This window comes from Trachurus trachurus, assembly GCF_905171665.1.
Source record: "Trachurus trachurus genome assembly, chromosome: 14".
In the NCBI taxonomy this organism is placed as follows: Eukaryota; Metazoa; Chordata; class Actinopteri; order Carangiformes; family Carangidae; genus Trachurus; species Trachurus trachurus.
Window position 1 is genome coordinate 11,877,794 of NC_139903.1, and position 26,827 is coordinate 11,904,620.

The 26,827-nt window shown below is 39.9% G+C and overlaps 1 protein-coding gene across 1 annotated transcript in view; it reads left to right on the plus strand.

The window, feature by feature from the left end:
* Positions 1–652: 652 nt before the first annotated feature.
* fgf11b (fibroblast growth factor 11b) overlaps positions 653–26,827 on the plus strand; it is a gene marked incomplete at both ends in the record, with an annotated part of 36,106 nt that continues 9,931 nt past the window's right edge. Inside the window, 3 exons of the mRNA XM_083986178.1 lie at positions 653–845; positions 20,295–20,405; positions 22,150–22,253. Of these exons, the coding sequence (XP_083842304.1) occupies positions 653–845; positions 20,295–20,405; positions 22,150–22,253 (408 nt within the window). The remainder of the gene's footprint in view (positions 846–20,294; positions 20,406–22,149; positions 22,254–26,827) is intronic.

The window sequence follows — 26,827 nt, forward strand, 5'->3', positions numbered from 1 at the left end:
TAAATGGGAGGCAAAGTTGGACCTCCGTGGACTGCACAAATGGTGACAAACAGTTTCATTTCTTTTGCGCTTTTAAGAGCTTCTTAGCATTAAAAATGATTTCACTTTTCTTCAGTAAAAGTGTTTTTATATGTAAAGTCTTTTGAGCACCTCCTCTTTGGTACTGCCTATTTAAAGTAGGTTAGTCATTTTGCAATCTTATATTTTGAATTTGGTTATTGAGGCGCATTTTGATGTGAAAGATGAGTGGAGAAGAGGGGTAGAAATATCTCCATCTGCCCTTTGTATAAAGTCACTCATTCTTTTCTTTTGTCATTTTCAAAACTGAAAATGTGACTGTGGCACTTTTTCCGTTCGCTGTCAGTGTCAGATTTATTTATTTTTCGGTCAGAGTGGAGGATTTACGTTGGACTGCAGGTGAACTTGCATCTCTTCCAGTTCTTCCCTCTCCAAAGGAACCCTCAAACTAAACTCTTCTCTGTTAACCCACTTTAGACGCCCCGGTCTCCCCTGTGGGGGTTTCTCTAAAACACCTGTCCCGCTCTAGTTTTTTATTTTTTTTTTTTTTTTTTTGAGGAGAGCAAAACCCAAACCAGCAAAGGGGGTACTGGGAAGGAAGGCACCCCCCTCCCAAAGGTGAGAGGGGGGGAAGATGGCAGCTCTCGCCAGCTCTCTCATTAGACAGAAACGGGCAGTCAAGGACGACCAAGCCAACCGACCGGTAACCAACAAACGCAAGCCCTGTCCTAAGAGCAACAAGTCCTTGTGCCAGAAACAGATCCTGGTCCTGATCTCCAAAGTACGACTATGCGGGGGTCGAAAAGGTCGAAACGAAAAAAGACCAGGTGAGTCACTGCTATCGTTTTCATCTTTCTCCAGATGTTTTATTTTTATTGAGTAGCTGAAACCTAAGGACATTTTTCTTTCAATAATCCAATTTGTTGTCATGATTGTCAAGATTTCAAATTGAATGCATCAAACTGTATTTAGTTTTAGTCCATTCATTTGAAGCTGCCAGAATGTTTTTTGAAATGCTTTGCTTGTTCCATTGGACAGAAAAAAGTTATCAATTATGTTACCAATATGAGTTGCTTTGAAACCTGATACTCTTTTGGGGTAGCCTCCTCTTGAAGCTTCACCAGTTTGGTCCAGTGGTAACTGATGTGCTCAGCTTTGCTCATGGTTAATGCAAAAATGCAAAACCAAGCTGAAATGACTGCTGATACAACCAACAGGACTGTTGCATCCCTGAACATATAATTGTGCTGAGATATGCATCAAAACTTAACTGTGTAATTAGCCTAAAACCATCATTGCAGTTGTATGCTCTAAGCTCTCCCTCCAATTTTATGCACATGTGCAGATCATGCAATTCCATGCAAAATTAACTGTGCGCATTTGTCCTTGTGAGGCAGAATTTGAAATTTCCAATTACTGTGTGCACACTGCATACAACATCACATCAAAGGGTTTTCTCAGGCATGGGAAATCATTAGTTACCAAACTTTGAATGTTTAATTGTACATACAGTGATGGACATGTGCAGAATTTTCTTAATTTACTTTATAAAGCAATCAAAGAGTGACACACAGCCAGGTTTCATTTAAAATTGAGATAGGCCTAAACACATATAATTTAGTGGTTGTGTCTGGATGGATAAATTCATCTGTAGTATTGTTTGATCACAATAGTTAAAAAAAGAAAGTGGTTAAAACAAGATCAACATTTCCAATGAAATTTTTAACAAAGCTATTTCTGGTCAACTTGGGAACAAAACAGTGCCACAACACCTTCATGTATGTCTGTATTTAAAAGTCAAATCTTACATTAAAGCAGAAGTGAGTGATCCGGTCGTTTTCGCTAATGCTGCGTTCCAGGCAGGCTTTTGAAATCATAAATTACAGCTTCAAGTCACAACTTACGACTTTGTAGCGTTCCAGGCAACCCACTCGTGTTTTTCCGACCTGTTTTACCGGTGAAAGTCATTATAACGGCCACTCGTAACTTCCGACCCGTGAAATCGTACCAGTACGTCTTTTTGTATAGTCTATGTACCAGATCGAACTGGTACGACTTCACAGGTCGGAAAAAAACGAGTTTCCTTGAACGCACCATAACAGTCCTCGTCCCTACGTCACCACATTCACGGTGTCCCTTGGCTGCACACACAGCCCTGCATGCCGTTCTCTCTCCTCATTGGATAAAAACTGTAGGATACGATAAATGTTTTCTCCTCGACTCAGAGCAGAGCAGAGGGACTGACAGACCCGTGATTCAGACCAAACACTCTATGTAAGTGATTGCTGTCGGAAGATATAACTATTTAAGACTTATATTAACACAAATATATCACTTCTGCTTTAAGGCTGCCTTAACATCTAAAACTGCAATTTGAACTAAATCTGGGTAAAACCTGTCCTGTGCTGGATAACTGTGTCAGGTTCTCTGATGTACGTTCTCTCTGAAAGCATCGACTTTGACATGGAGGCTCTGAAGGGAGAAGTACGTGATGTTTTGCCAACACTCTCTCTTATCAAAACTTGTCAATTGAAGAGAAAAATGTGCTACAACACAAATGGTACATTACAAAAAAGAGTCAATCTCCTTGATGTGGTCGCAAGTGTAGTGTGTGTTGCTACACTGGTTATACAGTTGTGAATTTCTTTCTCCATATTTATTGAGTTTCTTGATATGTAAAACCCCTGTGAACTTTTACAGTAATTGCTTTTTTCCCCTAAATGCACTGTTACATTAAATCAGTGGAAAGAACGTCATTTCTTCATTTATTTTTGCAGTATTCTTTTCTCCTTTGATGTGATTGATACTCTGTTAAATTATTTAATTCATGACTGACAAAGGTTTTGCCTTATTCATGCGCAATTGGTAAGTGTAGTAGCCTATACTTACATTAAATTATGCATATTACAGAAATGGCAGTGAACAAACATCCTTCATAAAGGGGCGACACATTTTCATGGCTGACTGAGGAAGAAACAGTGAATTTAGAGTGTTTTCCCCCCCTGCAGCTAAAGACTGCATCTGAGCAGATTGAACGTGAGGATGATGAGCGATGAGCAGAGCTTTGTGCTTGATGAGGACTTTCATTTCATTCTGCACCACTCTCTTCATGTCTGCTCTGCTTTAAACAGCATTGTGAAGCAAAAACTTTGAAGTGCACCTTGTGACCACAGGACTGATATGTACTGCAGAAATAAATACTGTACGCAGTATTTACAGTGAAAACTGAAAGCCTCTCATATAGTGTACAAGTTTGATGACCTGAATTCCTTCTATCAATGACAGTTTAAGTTCTGACAGCTTGTTGAGTATCTTGTGGTATTTTTAAATAAAAGAAAACACCTTTGCTTAAAGAGTTCTTGGTACTGACTCAGTGTTTTAAGTCCCTCTGTCATTAAGTCAGAAATTGCCTCCTAATCGTCCATTGTGGTACACAAACTCCATTCTACCTCTGTGAGGCTAACACAACAGCCTAATTGTGGGACTTAGCAAGTGTGACATAATGATGGCATACGGTATTATTGCAGTTTTATTTCTTGGAAAATTGTATGGAACCACTATTTTTGTTGTGTATCCTGTATAGTCCGTGTTTTTCGTTAAAGTTAATACCATTTTTACACCAAACGTATTACATTTGAGTAGTGGCTAAAACTAGGGTGACCATATTTTGATTTCCAAAAAAAGAGGACACTCTGCTCCACCTCGAGATACTTAAATGATACTTGAACTTTACACAAAGATGCCTCATATATACATACATAAAAAGTATGCCTTGTCTGTATGGACAGAAAATTCAGCTTTACAACAAAATATCTTTCAATAGCCAGAGACACAAATTCCAACAGGCTTCTCAGGGGTTAATAATGGTACAAAAATAAAATAAAATAAAATAAAAAATAAAATAAAATAGGACCTCTGTAATGAAATAAACACTATTGTATTAGAAAATCAACCTATAGGAAAAGTCGGTCTCAAACCTGTGCTGCTGTAGTTAAAACTCAGACTTCATTGTGCAAGATCTACCAAGTGAGCTATCAGAGTCCACACTTCAACAGTTTGTAATGAGAGGCAATACTGCCCCGACGTTTGCTCACCCACAACAAAATACCAGCTGTGCAAAAAAAACATCAATTTAAGTACAGGCTTAATGGTCCCGTGAAAAACTATGAAAACCGGACATATTCACAAATGCATAACCCCGCCCAGGACAGGACGTGAAAAGTGGACATGTCCGGGCAAAAGAGGACGCTTGGTCATCCGAGGTAAACCAACTGAAAAAGGCGATTAACTCCTTTCACGCTGTCAGTATATGAGCTCCCCTCTCTGTCCGGGCTGAGAGTGAGCTGCCAGCCACCATGCAGACTGGTATAATGGATTTGTTGTGTTTCATATGCAGGTTGGCGCTCCTGTTGGAGCCTCTGTGTGAGGTGCTTTGGTCTGAAAATATCTATCTTTAACACATAATTGAGGGCAAAGCACCATTAGCATTTGCTAGCATAGCTGTGCCATGGCATGTCTAGCCCACGGACACATAATGCAGAAAAATAAAATGTAACCGCTGTGTCTCTGGTTTACCACCACCATGCTGAGTAAGTGTCATCACAACATGGAAAAGGGGAGAAAATGTGTGTTTTCTCCTCTATGTCATGTTTACATCACTGCCAATCACAGCTGGAACCAGTAAACACCTATGACTGGTGCACAGTCCTTCAACCCACGACTGAATGCTGATTGTCTCCTTTCACAGCGAGGACAAAAGCCAGTGAACGCGAGGCGTATTTTTTTGTCCAGAGTGAGAGGGACTTAGGTTATTTACATAATTATACCAGATGTTGGGCTGGTGTTGCACTGGCAAAGGGAGTTGATTATGGACTCGTATCAAAAGGCTCTATGGTCACATGCAGGGAGTTATTATCTTTTTGATTTCATGAGAATGTTATCAGTGTCTCAAGAAATATTTGCTGTCTGAGCTATAAGGCTCCGGCATGTGATATGATAATTAAACATGTTAATTAACAATATACAATTATGCTAACAGAAAATCTGGTCATTATCTAGTCAGCATTATATTTCCTTTAAAACATATTTGAGGATGCAAATTACTTGTATGTAAATGTAATTTCTATTAGACTGGGTAGAAAAACAGAGCGATACACGATACACCAACTCACTGACTCACAAATCTGCTTATTCACTCTCAGCAGGCTGTAGTTTGTCCACAAGGAGGAGTGATTTTGGTCATGTTGGTCATGATCACCATACACTACACTACATAAACCTGCTTGTACTGTATGTGGCAACATGAACAGGTCTTAAACTATGAGTCTAGCCAGTATTAATAATAATACCTGCTACAGTTTAAACACAGATAGGGTGGAAGAAGAAAAATCTCCTCAGTTTGAGACACTTTGAACAGTTCTGTGTGTAGGACTTTGGTATTTTGAGCAGACATACTTTATACTTTTAAAAAAAGCTCTGTGGGTTTGAAGAAGGTTTCAAGATTAGAGATTATGCCTCCACATTCATGCAGCACAAGCGCATATCTTTTGTAACATATGCACAGTGTAGTGTCATTTGCACAAGTTAATACCTTGTTACCAGAAAATATATTTTTTACATTTTCCCCACACAGAGCAGCCATCACAGGATTCTGCGATATGCGGTTTCTGAGAGGAGGAGAGTTCCAGCTGTCATATTAGCATCACTCCAGCACACATAAGCTATATTTACTACAGCCATAAAGCAACGGGCTACTGAAATGTTAGAGATGGACATAAACCCTGCTGTATATATACATGTGGTGGGCACAAATCTCACACTCACAAGCCCCTCCCCCCCTCAAGAGTTGGCCTGACCAATAAAAAAAACAAGACTTTCCCACTGTCAGTGATCTGGACTGCTGCCCTCTTTTCAGATCAATTCAGCTCATTAATGTATAGCGATTAATCAATAATCACCCTCTCAGTTTGTTCAAGGTGGAATCTGACTAGAAAAGGGAGAGATATCGAACTGCCTCCCCCATGTATCACCTTTAGTACCCTTCTCCAAGTTAGAGCACACACAACATGTGTGTGCACGGGACTGAAGACACAATTAAAATATATGCATTTGTATGCAAACTTGTGAAAATACAAATAGCAACACTATTACCTGAGTCATTGGAGACGAAGGTATTGGAATATGGTGCAGACCTAGTAGCACTGAGTGGGCTGTTTGGCATGGAGCTGCTGTGTGTAGTATGTTGTAAGAGTAAGCAACAGAGGGGCCAGTCGACTGTTGGAGCACAAATGTACCGTAGGTCCCGGCTGGCGGGCAGCAGACCGGGTTACAAGGAGAGATCCAGCAGAGGATAGCATTAAGCTGACCCCAAGAGATCAGGGCTGCAAACTCGCTTACTCAACAACACCTGATCAGACAATGCAGTGTTAGGTAGCTTCTCATCAGAACTTTACTGACTGTGACAGGGGTCAGAGAGAGAGACAGAGAGAAAGAGAAAGAGACAGGGAGGGAGGGCGAGTCTGCGGAGGTAAACACAAGCCTAAAGAGAAAAAGCCGAGATATTACTGATGTCAGAGAAAATTGTTTTAAAAGGTGGAGGCGGATGGCAACCATGGGGGTGGACAAAGATAAAGAGGTAATCAAAAATACAGGAAGAGAAGTAGGGAGAGATACCAATGGAGATTAAAGGGAAGGTGGGTGGGACTGAAAAGAGCTGTGAATCAGCCTGTCATGGAGGCAGCATGTGGAGAAGAAGATGAGATGGAAAATCATGGGGCTGGATGTGAAGTGTCACTGTAAAACAGCCTCCATCAGACATGAGGTTCTTGTCTTGTTTAATAATCTGTCTAGAAAGTAGGTTGTCCTTAATTGAAAGCTGCGGATGTTTCCTCTATTTAAGAAATTGTGTTTTAGTTGGTTAAAGTTGAGTGAATGGGTCCAGTCAGAGAGAGAGTGTTGCCTGCAGATGCTTGAATAAACAACCCACTCCCCTGGAAATAATGCTTATATGCTATGATGCTCGATATAATCTTAACCAATTGTAGGAATTATGTTCTTGTGTTGGCAACAGCAGGAAAAGTACTTAGACACTTAAGACCTGAGTTCACATTCAAAGAAAACAAAAACTTATTTTCTTGGATGGCTTCTTCTTGTAAGAGAGTTTTGGATGTTACACATGAGAGATTTCTATGTTTGTGGGTTGAGGAGGTTGTCAGGGCTCAGAAAGTAATGTCATATAGTACTTCCATGAACCAATTGTGATTTACAAAGTTTTTATACCTGACCTGGTGACTGCCACGACTGTACATGCCTATCAATGGAATGCATGAGACAATATGCATACAAACAGTTTAATAAAACTTATAGGCACTTATCTCAATAATGATGATGATAATAACAATAGTAGCTATATTTAATTTCACCATTTAAAGCAGAAGTAAGCAGAATATTTGTGTTAAAGCAGAAGTGAGTGATATATTTGTGTTAATATAAGTCTTAAATAGTTATATCTTCCGACAGCAATCACTTACATAGAGTGTTTGGACTGAAACACGGGTCTGTCAGTCACTCTGCTCTGCTCTGAGCCGAAGAGAAAACATTTATCGTATCCTACAGTTTTTATCCAATGAGGAGAGAGAACGGCATGCAGGGCTGTGTGTGCAGCCAAGGGACGCCGTGAATGTGGTGACGTAGCGACGAGGACTGTTATGGTGCGTTCAAGGAAACTCGTATTTTTCCGACCGTGAAGTGGTACCAGTTCGATCTGGTACGAGTTCACCGGTCGGAAGTTACGAGTGGCCGTTATAGTGACTTTCACCGGTAAAACAGGTTGGTAAAACACGAGTGGGTTGCCTGGAACGCTACAAAGTCGTAAGTTGTGACTTGAAGCTGTAATTTACGATTTCAAAAGCCTGCCTGGAACGCAGCATTAGCGAAAACGACCGGATCACTCACTTCTGCTTTAATATAAGTCTTAAATAGTTTTATTTTCCGACGGCAATCACTTACATAGAGTATTTGGTCCGAAAACTCACTCTGCTCTGCTGTAAGCCGAGGAGAAAACTTTCCTTGTATCCTAAAATTATGTCTGTAATAAGTAACAACTACATAATGATGGGATTTTAAAAATCATTATAGAATATGCTTAATTTTACAAAATGAAATGAAAAAGTGTTGCTTGAGTCAACAATTGAACAGTCAACTCTCATCTCATCTTTCTTTAGCGTGTGTCCAATGACTGACTCGGGCCACAATGATTGGCTGATTAGCATTAGGTTACCAGTGCCATAAAGGTTACAAAATAGAACCTATTAGCAATCCCAAGCCTAAAGTTTTGGACAGTCTATCTCATACTGCTAATAAAAACAGGATGCTCTTCAAATTCACGATTCCCTCAGAGAGCAGTAACAATAATGGTAATTTCAGTAAAAAAAAAAAGAATCTAAACTTTCATGCTGTTGCAGATAAACAACATTTCTAGGGTTGAACGAAATGGCATGAGCAACTCTCTTTAACACCCATGCAATAAGTACAATTTACTTTAACTGTGTACTGCAAAAGTACTTATGGCTTCAAATGTATTGCCAACATATAACAGTTGACAACTGATTTGAGGAAAAATGTGATTTTGTTGAAAACATCTTTAAATTTTCATCACGGTATTGGAAAATATCTGGGTTATTGAAAAATGTTCAAATGATATCCAGTGTTAATCAAAATCGGAGAGGTTTCCAAACAACAGCACTGTGTTTGTCTGCATCTAGACAAGACAAACAAAAGATTAGTGCTTGATTGCTGTTGGGGTTATTACACCAATGTCTGGGGATTTTCAGCCTTGAACAACCCTTGTTTCATCAGTCAGATCTAAAATATCTGGTACCAAATGGTGCAGACGAGGATGGGGATGCAGCTGTTCACACAGAAGTGGGTGATCTAGTTCATTACTTAAACTCTTGTCCAAGATGTACCCATCAGATTAGATCACAATAAAACAACAAAGTTTGGGCTTTAATCTTTTAGGGTTTCTTATGTTATGCAAAAATCTTTTAGAGATTAACGGATGTACTTTTGCTTTGCCTTTAATTTTGAAGGTTTATATAACTGTGATTTTTGGTTGGATTATGAAAATCAGTGGACAAGAGAGGGTCAGGGGGATCCAATTTCTTTTCGGTGTTATTGCAGTTTGAGTTTAGAGTTGGCTCGGGAAAATATATTCAGCTGTGGAGAGGCTGTTGACAATGGCCTTAAGTCTTATTCAAAGTGAGGCAGCGGAGGTTTGTGTGTACTGAGAACACCCTTTTGTTTCCTGTCGTCCTGAGGATACTACCTTAACCTCCTACACATACCTGCTAAATTGAATCTGTGGGTGCTTTGATTAAAGCTGACAAGGACAGATTGAATTTACCTCTAACAAGAGAAAGACAGTGAGGATGGAGGACACCTAGAGAGGTAATGATGAGAAGACAGAGTATGAGAGGAAGAGGGGGCATGAATGGGAGCGCAAGAGAAACTGGAGATACCAAAATGATGTCTGTGCACACACACACTCATTCTCACACACACATTACTGTGAGCATTCCACTGCAATACCAGACAACAATGGAAAATAGCTGCTAATAGAGATTTTTTTTCTACATTTGCCTGTGATGACTTTAGACATCAGTATTGTCAAAGTAGGAGACTCACCAGAAGTAGGAGGTCCACATCCTTCGGCACACTGGCAGCTGCTGGACCTGTGCTCTCTGGGATGCATGTGGAAAAAGAAAAAAGAAATCAACCAGCTGCTTGATTCATTTCTGAATCAGAAAACTGAAAATGGCTGTGACTAATTTAGTGGAAAACAGTCTGAATTGTTTCTGAGCATTTTTTAAGAGAGTTAAAGCAACATAGCTTGTTATACTTTTGTGAGACATGGTTAAATTATCAAGCGTTCTGAAATGATCATCACTGCCACTGCCACTAGATGTCCCACTGGACCTCTGGCAGTTCAGACGAAGACAAACATTTTTGTCGGCCAAACTTTCGGGCCTCATTTTGACCACAACCACTTCTCTTGCCTTCACAATCTCAGAAACAGGGCGTTACAAAGCCAAGTGAAAACGAAACAAGCTTCCGAGCTAACAAATAATGACCATCAGCCCACACTGGCATTGCTGTGAAATGCTCTTCGGCAATGTTGGAAGTTAGCGAGCTAGAAATTGCAACATTTGCTGAGCAAGTCAGCTAGCGTACAACCAGAGAAAGGCTGACGAAGTCGCTCACACACACGCATTCATTGAAATCAATGGACTGCTCAGAAAAATAAATGATGTCACTACAGTAAATATTTTGCCAATCCCTCCCCGTGTTGTTCAAAAGGGTCTCGAGTATCGAGTATTTTCCTAGGTATCAGTATCGAGTTTGAAATTCTAGTCTCGTGACAACCCTACTTTCTACAGCTATCGTACTTCTACAGCCAGTCACTGTTGAAAACAGACATGTAACATTATAGCAATCAAGGTACTTGTGCATCAAGGAGAGGAAAAGCCCGTTCTGAGTCAAGCTGGAGCCCTGAAGCCAGAGCAGTAGCCAATTGGCTCAATGGTTGGACTGGGAAAGAAATTCAGCCATAGATTTATCCTCTGGGAGCGAGCGGCACCGACGGAGCCAGTAAAAACTTTGAAAACCGACCAACCAGCATTTGAGCCAGTATTCCTCATGGCTAGTCCACCTGCGCTCTGATCTCATATCTTTCTGTGTCAGGGGTCTTTTTAGACCTAAATACGATTACTCCTGGAAAGTCACTTTGAGCTGAACGTTGCACATGTTGCCATCATATGTAAGGGTGGTGCTTGTGTGTTTATCAACATTGGGAGCAGACGGCCAACAGTTTAACAGGAGGAACTGACATTCATTAACATGCACGCTCTATAAGACCGGCTACCAAAACAAAGAACAGAGAAATTCAGATTACAACCCACAGAGAGGGTGTGACATCATTCTCTGCTCGGGACACCATCACCATAGTTGTTTGCTGCTACAATTAAAGTCTTTTTCATAGGACCTAAAGTTTAAACAGACATCACACACTCACACTGAATCATTACTGTATATCACTCGTCTACACACTTTATTGCACTGCTTATTAAAATAAGCACCCAGCATTACCACAATCATTTTGTGTTTGGTTCAATAGCACACATTTGTATAGGAGTACTGTTCATTCAATTGTTCTACTGTATTTATGTGCCCACTTCTTGTGTGTGGATCTGTGTCTGAGCGTCTCTATTCAAATATGAATATCGAAACTGTGTCAGCTAAACTTAATCTCAGACAATGTTTGGCTGAAATCAACAATGGATTCCCTCCTCTGGTGCCAAGCTGCTCTTAAAGCGTCCCTCACTCGTGGTTTTCTTCTTTTCCGTCTGAGTGGGAAAATCGGTCTGTGTGTGTGTGAGGACTGTATCAAAGTGTTTGAGCGAGAAAAATCAATGCGAGTTTGAATTCTGAATCCTTCCCCGTCCATCACTGTGCAGTTTAGCTTAGTTGTGTGTTTACTTGTGTGATCATCACACATTCTGACAGAGGTCTGGACCCCTTTGGGAGTGCAGAGAAATGTTGGTGTTTGTTTGTTCTGCATATATTAAAGTGCCTATTTGTGTCCTTGCTGGAGGGTCCATGGGAAAAAGGAGAGTTGAGGTGTGTTGCAGAGCAATTAGGCACAAGGGTCCTGCTCTTTTGCCTCTGTTTACACATGCAAAAGAAAATTAGTAATTGAGTTAAACCTGAAGAAGAAAAAAGTGGCACTCCTATGGTACTATGTATAACATTATTGTGTAACACTTTATAATAAGTACACACTATTAAGCATTAGTTAAGCATTAAATACTGAAATCATTTATAACACATGAATACTCATTCATAAGTTTATAAACATGGTTAAAAATGTTTTACTCATCATTGATAAGCACTAACTGTATTTATAAACTACATATTAATGAGTATTCATGCATTATAAATGAAGAATTAAGTATTTATTAATGTTTAACTAATAGTGTGTACTTATTAAAAAAGTGTTACCCATTATTGTGAAGGGTGTGAGGCCCCTGGATTTAGCCGCACCACTTCATCCTGAGTCTCCTGTGCTGAGCATTATGTTAACTGTCACTGATATGTTCCTGTCATAATGCTAATGAGGCACATATGTGAATTTTGAGCATGTGTCAGGGAAGCAGTGTGAGTCCTATTTGTTGCTGCTCGTGTTTGACATGCTCCTGTCAGCACCATTAATAAGCAGCAATAACTCCATCTCACGTATGTGAGCGGCTGCCATTGTCGACGTACGAATGATTTATGAAGCCTTGAATGTAAATGAAGAGGCCATTGTTGGAGTTGCAGCTGATGTGATGCACCTCATTCATTCCTATTCCTTCTTTAACCTCGCAGCTTGTCCAGCTATCCTTCTTCTTCCTCCTCTACAGCGTCCTTTTTCAACCTGTCTTCCCCTATCTCCTCTCCCTCCCTCTCTCCCTCCCACGCTTGTCACACTCTGTATCTTTATATCGTTCTATTGCTCCATCATTGCCCTTTTCTTTTGCACTTGCTATACTTTCCCCTCCTTTTCTTTTTGGACAAGCCATCCATTCTTCTGTCTTTCCTTCATGTTGTTAACTAGCTTTCATGATTTCATTCCTCCCTTGCTCCTCGCCTTCTCTCCCCCTCTATCTTCCCACAAGATTGATAATTACTAGCAGCACTGTAGCTCATGGCCCAGTTTAGAAAAGGAAAAAAAAGGAACCATGTTCTCCTTTTATTAGAAGCAGAATCAAACACTACACAAGAGACAGACTCCCATTTTCTTGCATGCATGCAGCAGACACACACATATGTGCATGTATGTGTACATGCAGTTACACGCAGAGTGAGAGAGGGAGACACAGAGAGAGAGAGAGAGCAGCTAAAATTGAAGGAGAGCGTGGTGAGAAAGGACGGGAGAGTCAGGGAGTCCTGAAAATAAAGCCGAGGAAAACCCCTGTTGTTTAGTTTGGTCAGAGCAGAAGAAGAAATGCCCTTGGCTGCTCAGTCATGCAGGCCCCCAGTAATTACCTCCAACGTTATCAAGAGGAGCTCGGCTGGAGGCAGATCAGCCAGCGACATACAGAGCTCAAATCAAGCCAGATAAATACATTAGTGTAATGATAACCAACACCGAGCCATACACTACGCTGATTAGCGATAAACCTCAACCACTGCTTATTTTTCAGAGCAATTGCATTGCAGAGAGGGGTTTAAGTGTCCTTGATGGCAGCCGTGATGCATACAGTGATTACCTTGGGTTCTTATGTGCACTGACCTCATTTATACAGACACATACATAATTGCTGTGTGAATGGTTTTTACTGTAGGACTCGGCTCCAGTCTCCCCCAGGTGATTTTCAAAATGATTATCAGCTCTAAATGTAAATTGATGAGAGGCATCCCTGTGTAGACCATACATCAGTTACTGCTGGGATTAAAGACAAATCCAATTTAATAAACAAAAAGCTCTTATGGGTATAATCTGTAAATTGTTCAAAAAACTTAGTACTCTTTTTTTTTAACCCATCAAAGTCCCTCTCCCAAGATATTGAATTAAATATTTCTCCTCAATGTAAAAGATCCACAGCAAATTGTCATTGAGCTTATAAAATCTATACAGTAGTATTGAATCTTTATTTTTGTTTTAATATATTAGCAATTTTCAATTTTCAAATGATCTTTTACAACAACATCCCTCAAGGCTCTCCCTCTCTCTGTACACACACTTGCTTCTTTTTTGCTCATGTGTAGAGAGGTCACTTGGAAAAAGGCCTGCTGATGAGTCAACATGTTGTCGGGTGTGCTGACAACACCTGTGTGCTGATGTACATAAACAGACACGGAGCTCTCTTTGACCCACACTCCACTGACCTGGATCAGCGAATGTGTTCTGTCACTCAAGCCCACACGTGTCCCAGGAGTGATGAATGTAGTCACTCTCCTCTCAACGGGAAATACCCAGGACAGCCGAGGCTGCAGGTTGTGTTTCTGGCATATTTAGCCAAATTTCTGCAAAGCAGATGTAGGCGTGCTCACCCTGAAAGGTAATGTACAATCCCTGCTGTTCTTTTAACTACAGGACTACGGGGATGTACCTCGCCCTAGATGACAGGATACATATGGTGGGATTAATCATGATCATTAACAGTCAACTGACGTAGAAGAAGACTGTATGGTTACTGTTTATTACATAAAAGCTGACAAATAAATGAATAAATAAATGAAGTCTTTGCCCACTGAACAAAATATCCTATCCTCCACCCTAAGAGCAAAGAATTAAATTATCCACAAGACTTTTATTGCCAACATAGTCTCTGGTCAGGTGCATTTTCACTCATTTCATACACTGTAGTCACACAACAGATGAAATGATTGGTTGCTTTATCGGTTAGTGGAGGAAGCAAAAAAAAAATTGCAATCTTTTTGATAACTGACAAAAAATTCCATTTGTCAAGTAAAAATGTCAAAAGTTTTCTTGCAGATGCTGATAAAACAAGTCATTTCAATATTTCTCGCTCAACTGTCACTGGCATTTTCACCATTTTATGATATTTGGTGATCAGCTAATTAAAGAAATAATCTGCAGATTAGTTATTGCTAATATATAATGGTTGTAGTTATGTTCTATACAGCATGGGACTCTGTGTTACATAATTATCACCAGATAAATAAAAGTATCAGAGGTACTTATTAAAGAGACAAATGTCCTCCTGTGACCAGACTGTACAGTACATCAGCCATGTGATAACGTTTAGCCAGGATCATTTCTAGCTGTACGATGTCCAATGGAAAGTATGGCAAATAAATGACTAATTTAATCAACAGAATATGAATAAGTCTTTTATTGTGTTGTGTGATCTATAGAACATTGTTACAACAATTTAATATCAAATTTAAAGTTTGGTGGTGTGGCTCGAGTGTCTGGTCATGAGATAGGGCCCAACTCTGCAAAATTAGCATAACTCTATGGCATCTGTCTTTATCCAATATTTGAGAGATTTACAGTTACTTTGTTATAACTAAAATGTCAAAATGGACCCCAAGATACTTCTTTGTCTAAACATCTTAGAAAAGTATCTTAGTTCATTACCTTATGTGTTTTTGAAAATGTAGAATGTTACTCTGAAAGGTAACTACAGCTGTTAGACAAATTTGAGTCTGTGGTAAATGTTCTCTGAAGAAGTAAAGAAGTAAGAAGTTGTAGAGAAATACTTTAGAAAAACAAACATTACATTTGTTTTGGGTACATCTCATAAAACTATGATTGCTTTTGGCCCTCTGCCATATAAAATATGCTCTTACTGTTTGATTACAAGTATGCCCTACCATACCCAAATCAGTACACATGACCTTTGAGTCAGTAGCTTTTCCGAGTTATCATCTTCTCTGTTTACCCCTGTGGAGCAGTGGAGGCTACATGTGCACACTATGCACCCTCATGATACAAACACAGGCTTTTTGCTCATGTAAACAAGTCTGTGTGCTTTGCTAATCCAACCTGAGGTAGACTGCTGTCACAGTGTGTCACTATCTGTCAGTGTACTTCTTCAGGGCTTGTGAAAGAAAAAAAAGTTGGTTTGCAATCGTAACATGCGCTCACTCTTGTGTGGGTTGGGCACAAAGAAATCATGTTTGAAGAAAGACTGCACTAATGCTGTGCACAAAGTGTAGTTTACTCGTTACGAGGAGAACCACCTGCAGAAAGCTGCAAACCTGCAAAAACATTTACAGAACGACTTCTGTAGACATTTATGAGGTGCAGAAGGTCTAGTGAAAGATATTGCCCATTGCTTTGGCCAAGTTTTGACTCATCAGTTGGTTTCAGGGGGAAAAAAGTCAGTCATCATTTAAATGGCTGAACCCAGGATTATATTGTAGTAATATAACAGAGCGATTTGATTTCATCCATCTGGCTATATTTCGTACTAAAATGATCAACAGGCCATGGAGCTTTTACTATGAACAGAAGCAACAATTACATACACATCGGTTATGGAGGACACTTCATCGGTGTTGTTAGCAGACAACTCAATTCATGATGACACAATAAAAATTTATATTTCCACTAGTGCTTATTATGACGGTTTTGTATTTCTCCGTGATGATGCACAATGGTAACAATCTTACTATTTTCCACTGGCCCCAAAATATATATTTAAATAATTTAAGAAATATAATGAACATGCAATAACTACCTGTCTAATGGCTTCAACTAATGACTACCAGTTAAGAAAATCGTTGGGCCTTTGGCCTGACAGCTCTGCTATATAGGCTTGGGCCAGTATTCAATACTATTGAATTGCAATATTGCAATATTTCCTTCCATGTGCAATATTTTTCACAATATCAGAAATCATTACTGTTACCTGTCAAAAGAAAAATATATAGCTGAAAATATAAACCCACAACATTGACTTGACATGAACTATGCTGTACAGTAACATGTGTGAAGGGGGAGAGAATATGCAGGCCCACACCAATCTTCAGTACAGTGTCTTTTTTATAGAGATGTATTTTCCAGCCTTTAACTCCTTCAAAAGACAAATCTGACCTTGGTGGAGGTGTGTTTGTGTCTGTGTGATGTGTACTCCATTTCACTCTGTATTTGATGATGAATGAATGAAGATGATGAAAGGGCAACGTTACTCAGGCAACAATGTGACATGTTTGTTGAAGCCTTGATGTATACACTCCTGATGCCAACATACTGCAACGTTAAAAACAAAGACAGAAAAAAATGGAGTCTGGTGTGTGTGTGTGTGTGTGTGTGTGCGTGTGTGTGTGTGTGTGTGTGTGTGTGTGTGTGTGTGCGCGCGTGGACACATTATGCAGACACAGATGCTGTCAAGATAGTGAGAGGGGAGCAGTTGGCAGAATACGCATGGGGATGTAGTTCGTCTCTGCTATTTGATGACACCGAGTTGAGTCAGTGTTATGATTATGCACAGTTTTGTTCATTTGCATGTCGTTAAAAGCCTTGTTGCTGCGCTGAATTATTAGAGCCAAAAAAAGAGCCTCAGAAGTTTATGGCAGATGCAAACACATATGGACAGAACTTTCTTAAGTATTCAAATCATACTCTGGAATAAAGTCATGGCCCTATGGACCTGTCTGTCCAAACCAAAATCAAGAACAATTTATGATGAACACACAGTACATGATGTCATCATTTATTTCCTCCAGCAAACTTGTAAGAAAAAAAAAATTGAAGTCACAATAGTCGACACTATATTTTATTGGTTGTACAGGCAACTACAGCTGTGTTGATCATAGTTAGGGATAGGTTTTTTTTGTTTTTTTTTATCTGCATTTGCATTTGATTAGTCATCTACATTACATGTCAAAAAGAGTACTCATGACAATCTTCAAATATTTAATTTTGGTGTGATTCCCAAACATATCAAGTTTACAAATGTATAACAATTAAAGTTTTTAGTTTGAGAAGCTGGATCAGAAAATGTTTGGCACATGTCACAAATTTTTGCTTGAAAATGATAATCAGTTTGGGGCTGCACAAGTATTCATTATATTCACTTTTCCCAACTAAATTGAATGGCTTTGTCTAAAATAGTTAAACATGCTTTTTGTTACATCAGTAGTTCAAACCCCAAAGATATTCAGTTTACAAATGTACTACAAAGAGAAGAGGAGTCTTCATATTAGGTAGCTGAGGTGGCGTCACAATTTCTGTTTTGTTTTTTCCATTGCCAATATAGTTCCTGAGTAATTTTCCATCAGTCGACTAATCATTGTGGATGTAAATCGATGATCAGAATGGATTATATATAGAAAAACATTCACGTATCCAACATAACCACAACAACAAAATGACTAGAATAGTACGCACACGCACTGACAAACACATAATGACTTGTAGAGCAGAAAATATAACTTTGGGCCTAAATAGTTCACATTTGGAATATCTGTATGGTAATAAGGTGGCAAGAGTCAATGGAAGCTGTTTTTTGTTTCATCATCTTTGAATCTGTGATGCGGCAGCAGTAAAACACGACATTTGCTGGAAGCACACTTTCATTATACTGGATCAGAATTTATTGCGTTGGTGTTGGGATGAGGATTTTGAAGTTAGAGCCAGCTCTGCTAAGTGAAACATTAGTTTTAGTGTCCCTGACAACGAGCAAGGGAGTTTTGATTGCAAACATATTGCAAGAGCTGTCTATTGAATTTCTGTCTGAATGTGCTTTTTCGAGCACGTACAGCCATCACTCTTAATGAAATGACAGTATCATCTCATTCCCTGTTCCCTCACCGTCCCTCTGCTCACTTCTCTCCTCCCTGATCTTTCTATTTCCCTTTCTTTCTCTCTCTTTCTCATCTCTCTCTTTTGCATCTGTGGGGACAAGTAATGAACGGCTTCCCTGCTCTGATTGGATGATGTATGATGTTATTAGGTGAGATGAAAGCACACATAACTCAAAGAATATGAAATGGGAAAAGAAAAAGAAAAGAAATTGCATGAGAACAGATACTGACATGTTTTGACAGGCAGCTTTGAAAAAGAGAGGATGGGGAGTGCTGAAGATGCATGCATGTAACAATGGGAGTAGGTCACAGTTTCACTGATGTTTCAACCCTGGCACACTTCCTTAGGGAAATAGTCCTACAGATCTTATTCCTCCATCGTCTGCCACTCTCTTGCTCCTTGTGCTAGTCCGAAGAAGACAAGCAGATTGTGCATTGCCCTAGGTCCCTCCCTGAGGTGTGTGTGTGAGGGAGAGGATGGAGTTTAGCAGAGGAGGGACTCCCAGGTGGCCCTCACTCCTCCAGAGGCTCCGTTATAAACTGCTTCTTCATCCATGTTTCATTTCCCTTATTAATGCTTTAGGGAGACTTGTCACATCACTGGGCCTGACCAGACTAAGTGACTGAGCTTGACACTAAGTCAAGGGACTTGTGGGGTCCTCCTCGCTGGCTGAGCAGCCAGGCTGAAGAGGCGGTGAGCTGAAGAGCTAAGACGACGAGAAAACTTACATTTCCACAACACATACGCAGGAGTAAAGGCTATAGGGTACGGGGGCGGCACCAAGAACTCCTGTAAAGATGCTGTCTGTTTCTCAAATGAACGCAAAGTAGACTGCAGGGACTACCCTCATGAAACATTCAACCTGTCTCTTCACCCTCCATCCTTTCCTCCACCGCCACCCAGCCCCCTGATTATATATCTTTTATTTAGCGGTAGACAGACTTACTCTTTCACTTGACTTCATCCTCTGATGGCCCTGGCTAAAAATACTACGGGTGTGGACAAGATGCATTTGCTCAATTTATAGATGCATTTTATTCAGCAGCTAATTGTATATTTATGTCATTGTATGTTATAAAACTCCAGGGCTAGATGAATTATCCCATACATGTAAGTCCAACAGCAATTGATTAACAAAGCAGTGTAACTGAATACTGAAAACCTATAATTTTTGTGCTTAAAATATCTACATTTTGCCACCTCAAAGAAGTCTCATCTTACAAGAAATATACAACATAAATAGCAAGCAGAGATCAATCATCATCTGTTCTGCCAAGCACCTTCCCTCCCAGTAAAACTCCCTTAAGCCGCTACAAAGATGCCTTTCATGTGACTTTGATTCGTGAGGCAGTTTGTGCTTTTGTTATTTATATACTTGAGATGAAAGAGCAGAACCTAAAGAAAGATACTACATATTACCATATCCTACACTGACACTGTGTGAGTTCACAACATTTGTATGTGATGTTTCAGACCAGTTTAACACTGCATGATGGTTACAATATGTCCAAAGCTGAGCGCATTGTATTCAAGCTCTGTTAGGATGCACTGCTTTATGCTAAATGGTAGCACCATCAAACTCACATGTGTACAATGGCAATGCTAACATGCTGATGTTTGTTGGAGGTAATGTTCACACACCAGTACAAAATTTCAAATCAAACAATTGAAATGAATGAAATGTGTTGTAATATGTGTGTTTTTGTGTGCTTGCTTTGGTCATGTGGAAAATAATTTCCCTAACAAGTGACAATAAAAGTCTAATGTCTAAAAAAATAAATTGATACTTGGTCCCAAAAAAAAACAAATCTGAACTGTGTTATGATTTCAAATGTTGCACACAATAAAACTCCATGTCTTTTCTAGGTTCTGTAAATCACTGAACATGACTTCTGCTCATGACATCTCACCACGGTACCTGTCAAAAATAATGTTGTTCTCCTGTGCTCCCTTGCAGAGCCACAGCTCAAAGGCATTGTTACCCGGCTATACAGCCAACATGGATACTACCTGCAGATGCAGCCTGACGGTACCATGGACAGCACAAGGGATGAAAGCAGCTCATTTTGTGAGTGTGTTGTTTTTTTGTTTTAGTATAAAGCCTACATGTCTTTGCTCCTGGTCGTGTTGTGTAATTTTAATCAAATTATTCACAGTTGAGTCTCAAGCACCAGTCACAGGAACTGAGTCGTAGAACACCTGCAGTTTTCAGCTTAAGTATATGGAACAGATAATTCTCTCACTGGGAGCCAAATCTCCAACTTTGGCAAAGTTTATGCTGTACTGTATGCAGTGAACATAACCACAGTAGGTGTCTCACTATGCTATTGGTCCCTGCAGCTGAAATTAGGATTTTGTCAGTTTATCTGTCCAAATTGTTCCAACTAAATAGGAAGGAATATTCTATCAGACTGTCTATGAATGTTGGCAATTGAATGTAGGCTACCCTTGTTCTCTTTTAAAAGTGCCTCACAAAGGCTTTCATAACTTACATCTACTGTACCACTGCTGTGTTTAATATCACAGATGATGATTCCTATGGATCTACAGCTCAGTATTATAAGTCAATTGGCTGACAATCAAAGGTCTGTTTTCTGCCTGATGTATATCTGAATTCTTCTGGTTTCTGGAATTCAAATTCACATGATGGTTACAAGCAACAAGCGTGTATACAGCCATCATCGTAGAACTTCCATAGCACGTGTGGAAAAGCCACAAAGCTTGTAACTTGTAACACATGTAATGACAAAGTAAGCAGTAGACGAACAAGAACAACCATGAAAATATGAGATAAAGATCAAACGTAATCAGACCCTGAGAATAATACCATCAACCCAGAACCCACTACACATATCCAGATTTGAGAAGCAAGCTAAGGAAAAGCAGCTCTTCTTCCTATACCACTACTGAACTGGTACACACCGCCAACATCGCTGCTTTTCTTTGGATAATGACCATCAACAATAATATACGAGAGAGAGAGAGAGAGTCCCCCCCTCTAAGTGGTCTCCATAGATCATTTAATAGGGTCAGTGTTTTATTATGAACATGCAAATGAATCGGCCCTTACAGAGAATTAATGACAAAAGGAGAGTGTAGCAGTTAATAATAAATAAAAGATGGAACATCTGAACTTGACTTTGACTAAAAAAAAGAAGGATAAACGGATATTACAAGACAGATTTTAGCCAAGGAAACTAAAATCGCTGAATCTCTGCTTTCATAAACCACAAAAAAGCGAGGCTGCTGTTTGAGTTTAGTGCTTCTAAAAAGATGTTTATCCTGACCTTTAGCGATCTAAATTTGGTTTTCAGATCAGAAACTACTGTATGCAGTGTTCTCTTGGTAGTATCATTTCTTTGAGTTGTCCATTTGACCTTACAGACTCAAGCACAAGCCCCAAAAATTCAGTTTCATAGTGGCAGATTTACTGTTTTATTCACTCAACTATCGTCATTATTTCATGATGAGCTGAGCCTTAACAGGTCCAGTTTCTTTATTTACCTGACACTTCTGTCTTTGCTCTACACTCTATTTTGTGGAACAGATCCCCATTATTAGTCAGGCTCAGGGCCAGTGGAAAGTATGGTGAAGGTGACATGGCATCGTGTTTACATAAACTTCAACTTCAAGAGGTCACAGCATCTGGGCTAAAGAGGGCTACAGCATGCAGCACTGATCCTGCAGCCGTTCAGCCTTTGAACCTCTAACGACAGGAAAGCATTTTCTGTCAGTATTACAGTTTCAGTCTTCTCTGACTTCCGCTTTTCTTCTCTTTCTTTCTCTCTTTCTGACTTTATTCCCCAATTTAGCACAGTTCAACTTAATTCCAGTGGGACTGCGGATTGTGGCAATCCAGGGGGCAAAGACAGGGTTGTACCTTGCCATGAATAGTGAAGGATACCTCTACACTTCGGTATGTATGTGTATATACACTGAACCGAAGAAACCAATTTTCATTTCTGAACTATTATGTTTCTGATAAAACCCCATATGTGATGTGATTTGGCTAATGTTTGTGTTCAGGTTAGGATATAGATTCATGTTTTGCTGTATAAGGTCCTGATATCTGCACTATTTTGAGGTTCAGCCGTCTGTCAGTTGCATTCAAATATTCAGCAGTGTCTCCTATTTCAGGATTATATCATAGGAGAACAGTGTCAGGAAGAAGAGTCAGAAAACTACCATGTATAACACTATTCACCAGTTTAACATGAGCTATATATACTGTATGTGCTGTGTGCACATATATCTAATTGTTGTAATGTAGGCAGTGCCAGACTAAAGCAGAGATAGTTAATTGTTAAGGATTTTATCGACTATCAGGAAAACTGAAAGATGCAGCATGTGTTTTGGCTTTGTGTGCAGGTGTACACGAGCGTTTGAGAGAGAAAGGTGATACACAGGGGATGGGATGGGGAGTGAAAGCTAGGATGACATCCTGCCAGACTACCTGCATGAGTATTCCAATTAGTATTGGAAAGACAAGGAGACACCCGTGTTAACTAGGGAACATGTCTGGGGCTGTTGGAGAATCTGGGGTCTCCTCACTGCAGGAACCTCTGGCAGGTTTTGGTTCCAGGGCAGGTGAAAGTTAGTGGTCCTACAAACGTAAATGAAACTGTAAAGGCATTAAAATTGTATTTAGTCAGTCTTCTTCATCTGAGTGATTGGAACAAACATCAACACACCGGTTTCCGATGACATTTTTGTAATAAACTTAAGAATGAGTGTCTGATGTTGAAGAAATGCACTAAATCTGTTGCTGGTTGATTCTTTTTAAAAGCATGAACATACATTGGATACTGTAGGTTCCAGGTGACTTTCCAATCAAACTGATCATATAACAAAGGTAGAAAACAAAGATGTGAGAGGCAGCAGCAGGAGGGTGACAAAGAGACAGACCTCTTTGAAGTGCAATACCCACGAGAGATTGTTAGTATCACAACTTGTTTTGTCTAATTTATTCAATGCTGCAAAACACTTCATTAGCTCTTGAGTATAATTTCAATTATGCCTAATAACGTGTCAGGCAATTAGCCATAAGAAGTTTACTCAGTAAAGTTGCAAGTTAAGCAAAATCTACAATGTAGAATCCAGAGTTGGAGGTGCTATTAGCTGCAGGCATTGTCCTTAAGAACACTTGTTTACTTCCTGGACTGTGCTAGTTCCAGCTCAGGAGCGCAGTCCTTCCAGTTCCTTGGATAGAGCAAGTCTCAGTTTCAAGGGTACAAACTAATCAGCACTTTGGACAGCACTTGTAACATTGCTTTAGGGTGGTATTCAGAAAAGCACTGAAGACCAAGTCAGCGAGTAATGTGTCTTTGAGGATGGTCAGTTCAATCAGTGACCTGGACAGAGTGATATAACACTGTACACCATGGCTGTACAGTTGATTATTATAGCAACATTTGACTATTCACACATCTGACATTGATCCAACTCCTGAAAAAAGCATGTGTTGACACAATGTACATCTTTACACCTCCATCCAAAACCTTCTCACCATCCCACCTGATGTTCTTTGGGACATAATATTCAGTTAGTTAATCTATATTAGAAAATCCTACCCATTTTTTTTTACCCTTTGTGAATCATGAGATCATTCTCACACTCTGTTGTTGAACATACATGAAATTGAAATATCAAAATAGGATGTTATTATTGTGCAGATTAGTAGGCAGTGGGCACCCATGTAAATGTCTATAAGAGATGAGATTAATCTGTTGCATTGGCCTATACGTATCTTTAGCAGTTATTTTTGTGCTGCTTTCAATAGAGGGTTTGGACAAAGCAGTGAATTAACGAGTGGTTTTATGGTTATGAGATGTAAAGGAGCGAGCATCATGTGTATATATGTGAGTTAAATCTTGAATTATGGCAAATACGCCATCTCACATTATCTCCTGAGCCCCTGATTAGCATGCATTAGACTTCGGTGCCTTGCCTCAGTGAACAGCGAGGAGAAGGGATTTCCTCAGTACCAGTCAATAGCTGCACTGAATCCCACACTGACCTCTTTCAGAGAGTTTCCTCTCTCCGACACACACACACAGAAATGACTGGATATAGGTGGTGCAAAACAGCTGTCTTCTTGTATTATATCATGCATGTTTGATTTTATGACCTCATATTATTCTCTGTAGTGTCTCTAGCGCGCTAATTTGCTGGTGAGAGGGAGTGCAGGTGGCATGATATGGCCCTTTAAACCTATCTCTGCTCACTAAGAGCATGTTCATACTTGCTTTCACATTTAAAAGCATGCCAAAGAGTATGTGACACAGACAAGAAATGGCTTCATTTATGACAAATAAGCACACTGCTGTCACTCTCAGAGAAGCTGAGCTGACTAACAGTAACTATAGTCACATCTGTCCAGCTATTTTCTTTCCTGGCATATAGTACCTTCTCTGCCGCTTACTGGTGGTTATTGTTTTCTCTTGAATAACTCACAAATCCCCCTTGAATCCCCATCTCACGTCCCCCCTACACACACTGATCAGGCTGTTGGTCCAGGCTAGGCAAACGAGCAGAGGAAGTCCACTGTTGCTTTGCCTCAGACATAAATCTCAGCTTCACTACCTGTAGTTAACAACAGGAAATGGCTGATCCTGATACAAAAATAGAGCCTGGCTCTTTCCTGCCCCATTTTATAATCTATGTGCTCTGGAAAACTCCTCATAGACAGAGAGAATGTGTAAGAGAGCGAGACAGAGAATAGGGTTTGTGTTCAAGGAGACTGTACTGACTGTTGACAAGGTCACAGGAGCAATTAAGATTTAGTCATAAGCTTTGCCCATTGCTGTAAATATTGTTGCCTTGATTCCACTCTCCTTTATCATGGCTGACATTTTGTTATGCTACAAGCAAGAGACAATAGGTGTAATGACCAAAACAGCATGTTTGCACAGCATAAATGTGTCTCCATCACTGACTGTCCAAAAGTTGTATTTGCAACCCTGAGAAACAGCAAAATAAGAAACCAACTAAATGATGTGTTGTGTCTGTCGATCTCCTCTGCTCTGTTTAATCACGCAGCACCTACACACAACAAGCAGCACTTGATTACAATCAGCTGGTTGGAGTGTGAGTATGCGTGTGCGCATGTTGCAAGCATTGGTTATATGTGGTTATGTAAATGAAACTGTGGCACAGCAAATTAAATGTAATATTAATTCAATACAAAAAAATACTACATTAATGGGGAAACAAGTCAAATATTGCCCAATATCATCAAATATTGCTGACAACGGCATGAGATAACAGCAATAATTCTGATGCTCTTTGATCACTAATATGATCAGTACAACCCAAGAATAACTTCAATCAGTTGTGTGTTTAGTGAGCCTTTTGAATTGGCTGTGTAACACCTTGCTGAGAAGGGCCAAAGATGGTAAATGTGATTTATTTTGGTTCGAGGTGCTAGTGGTATAATATGATATAAGGTGCGTTCACACCGGACCTTTTATTTTGTCGCTGGCGACAAATTTACATATTAAGTCAATGCAAAAATCGCTGGGGGTCCGAGCGACAGAGTGATTTTTCGAGATGAGAAATCCCAAGTCTCTGGCCGTCAGTCACTTGTCGCTCAGCGCTGATTGGCTGCCGTAATCTATGCGTAACTATGACAACTATTGAAACTAGGGGTGTAACGGTACATGTATTCGTATTGAACCGATTCGGTACGGGGTGTTCGGTTCGGCACAGCGCTGAGAACGAGTGCGTTTCGGTACAGGAGTTGTGTGTGTTTACAGTCCGCCTGCAGCAACACGTGCAGCCCGTTTACGTCGTGGCTATCGCTATCGCTAATGCTACCGCTAATACTACCGCTAGCGAGAAAACAGAGGCTTGAAGACCCTTCCTGCTTGTAGGAGTGGAGGTGGGGGCTGTGGCTCCTATCTCCTCTCTGTCTGTCTGCCTGTCCCTCTGTCCGTCTGTCTCGCTCTCTCTTCTCTGTGTGTGTCTGTGTTGCGCACTAGCTCCAGCAGCTGTGGATCTGCTGCAGATGCGCCCAGAGAAGGCGCATGTCGCTGCTGTGTTGACACTACGCACTGTGCCGATCGTGATGATCCGTGTTATTCATTCATTTATTTATTTGCGGCCGAGCGGTTGCATCGTCAGGCAGCCGTTGTGGCATTTGCCCACATTGCCCTATGAGCAGTCCGTCACTTGCATGTAAAAAAAAAAAAAGTTGTGTTGAGAATTTTTTTTTTTAAATCATATTTTATGTTTTGTTTATTTGTGAATATTTTATTCATTGTAAGGCTTATTTTATACGTTTTGTTAATTTGAGAATAATTTGTTGAAATTATTAGGCAGCACTTTACAACAGTATTATATTTTTTTTCATATTTTGTATAATGGTTTAGTTTAGCTTAATAAGTTTATTTGTATCAGGGACAGAATGTACCTATAACATAACATTAGTAGGTGAGTAAAATAATTACATTTGACTAAAACATGTAAATTTGGTTTAGAAAAATTCCTAAT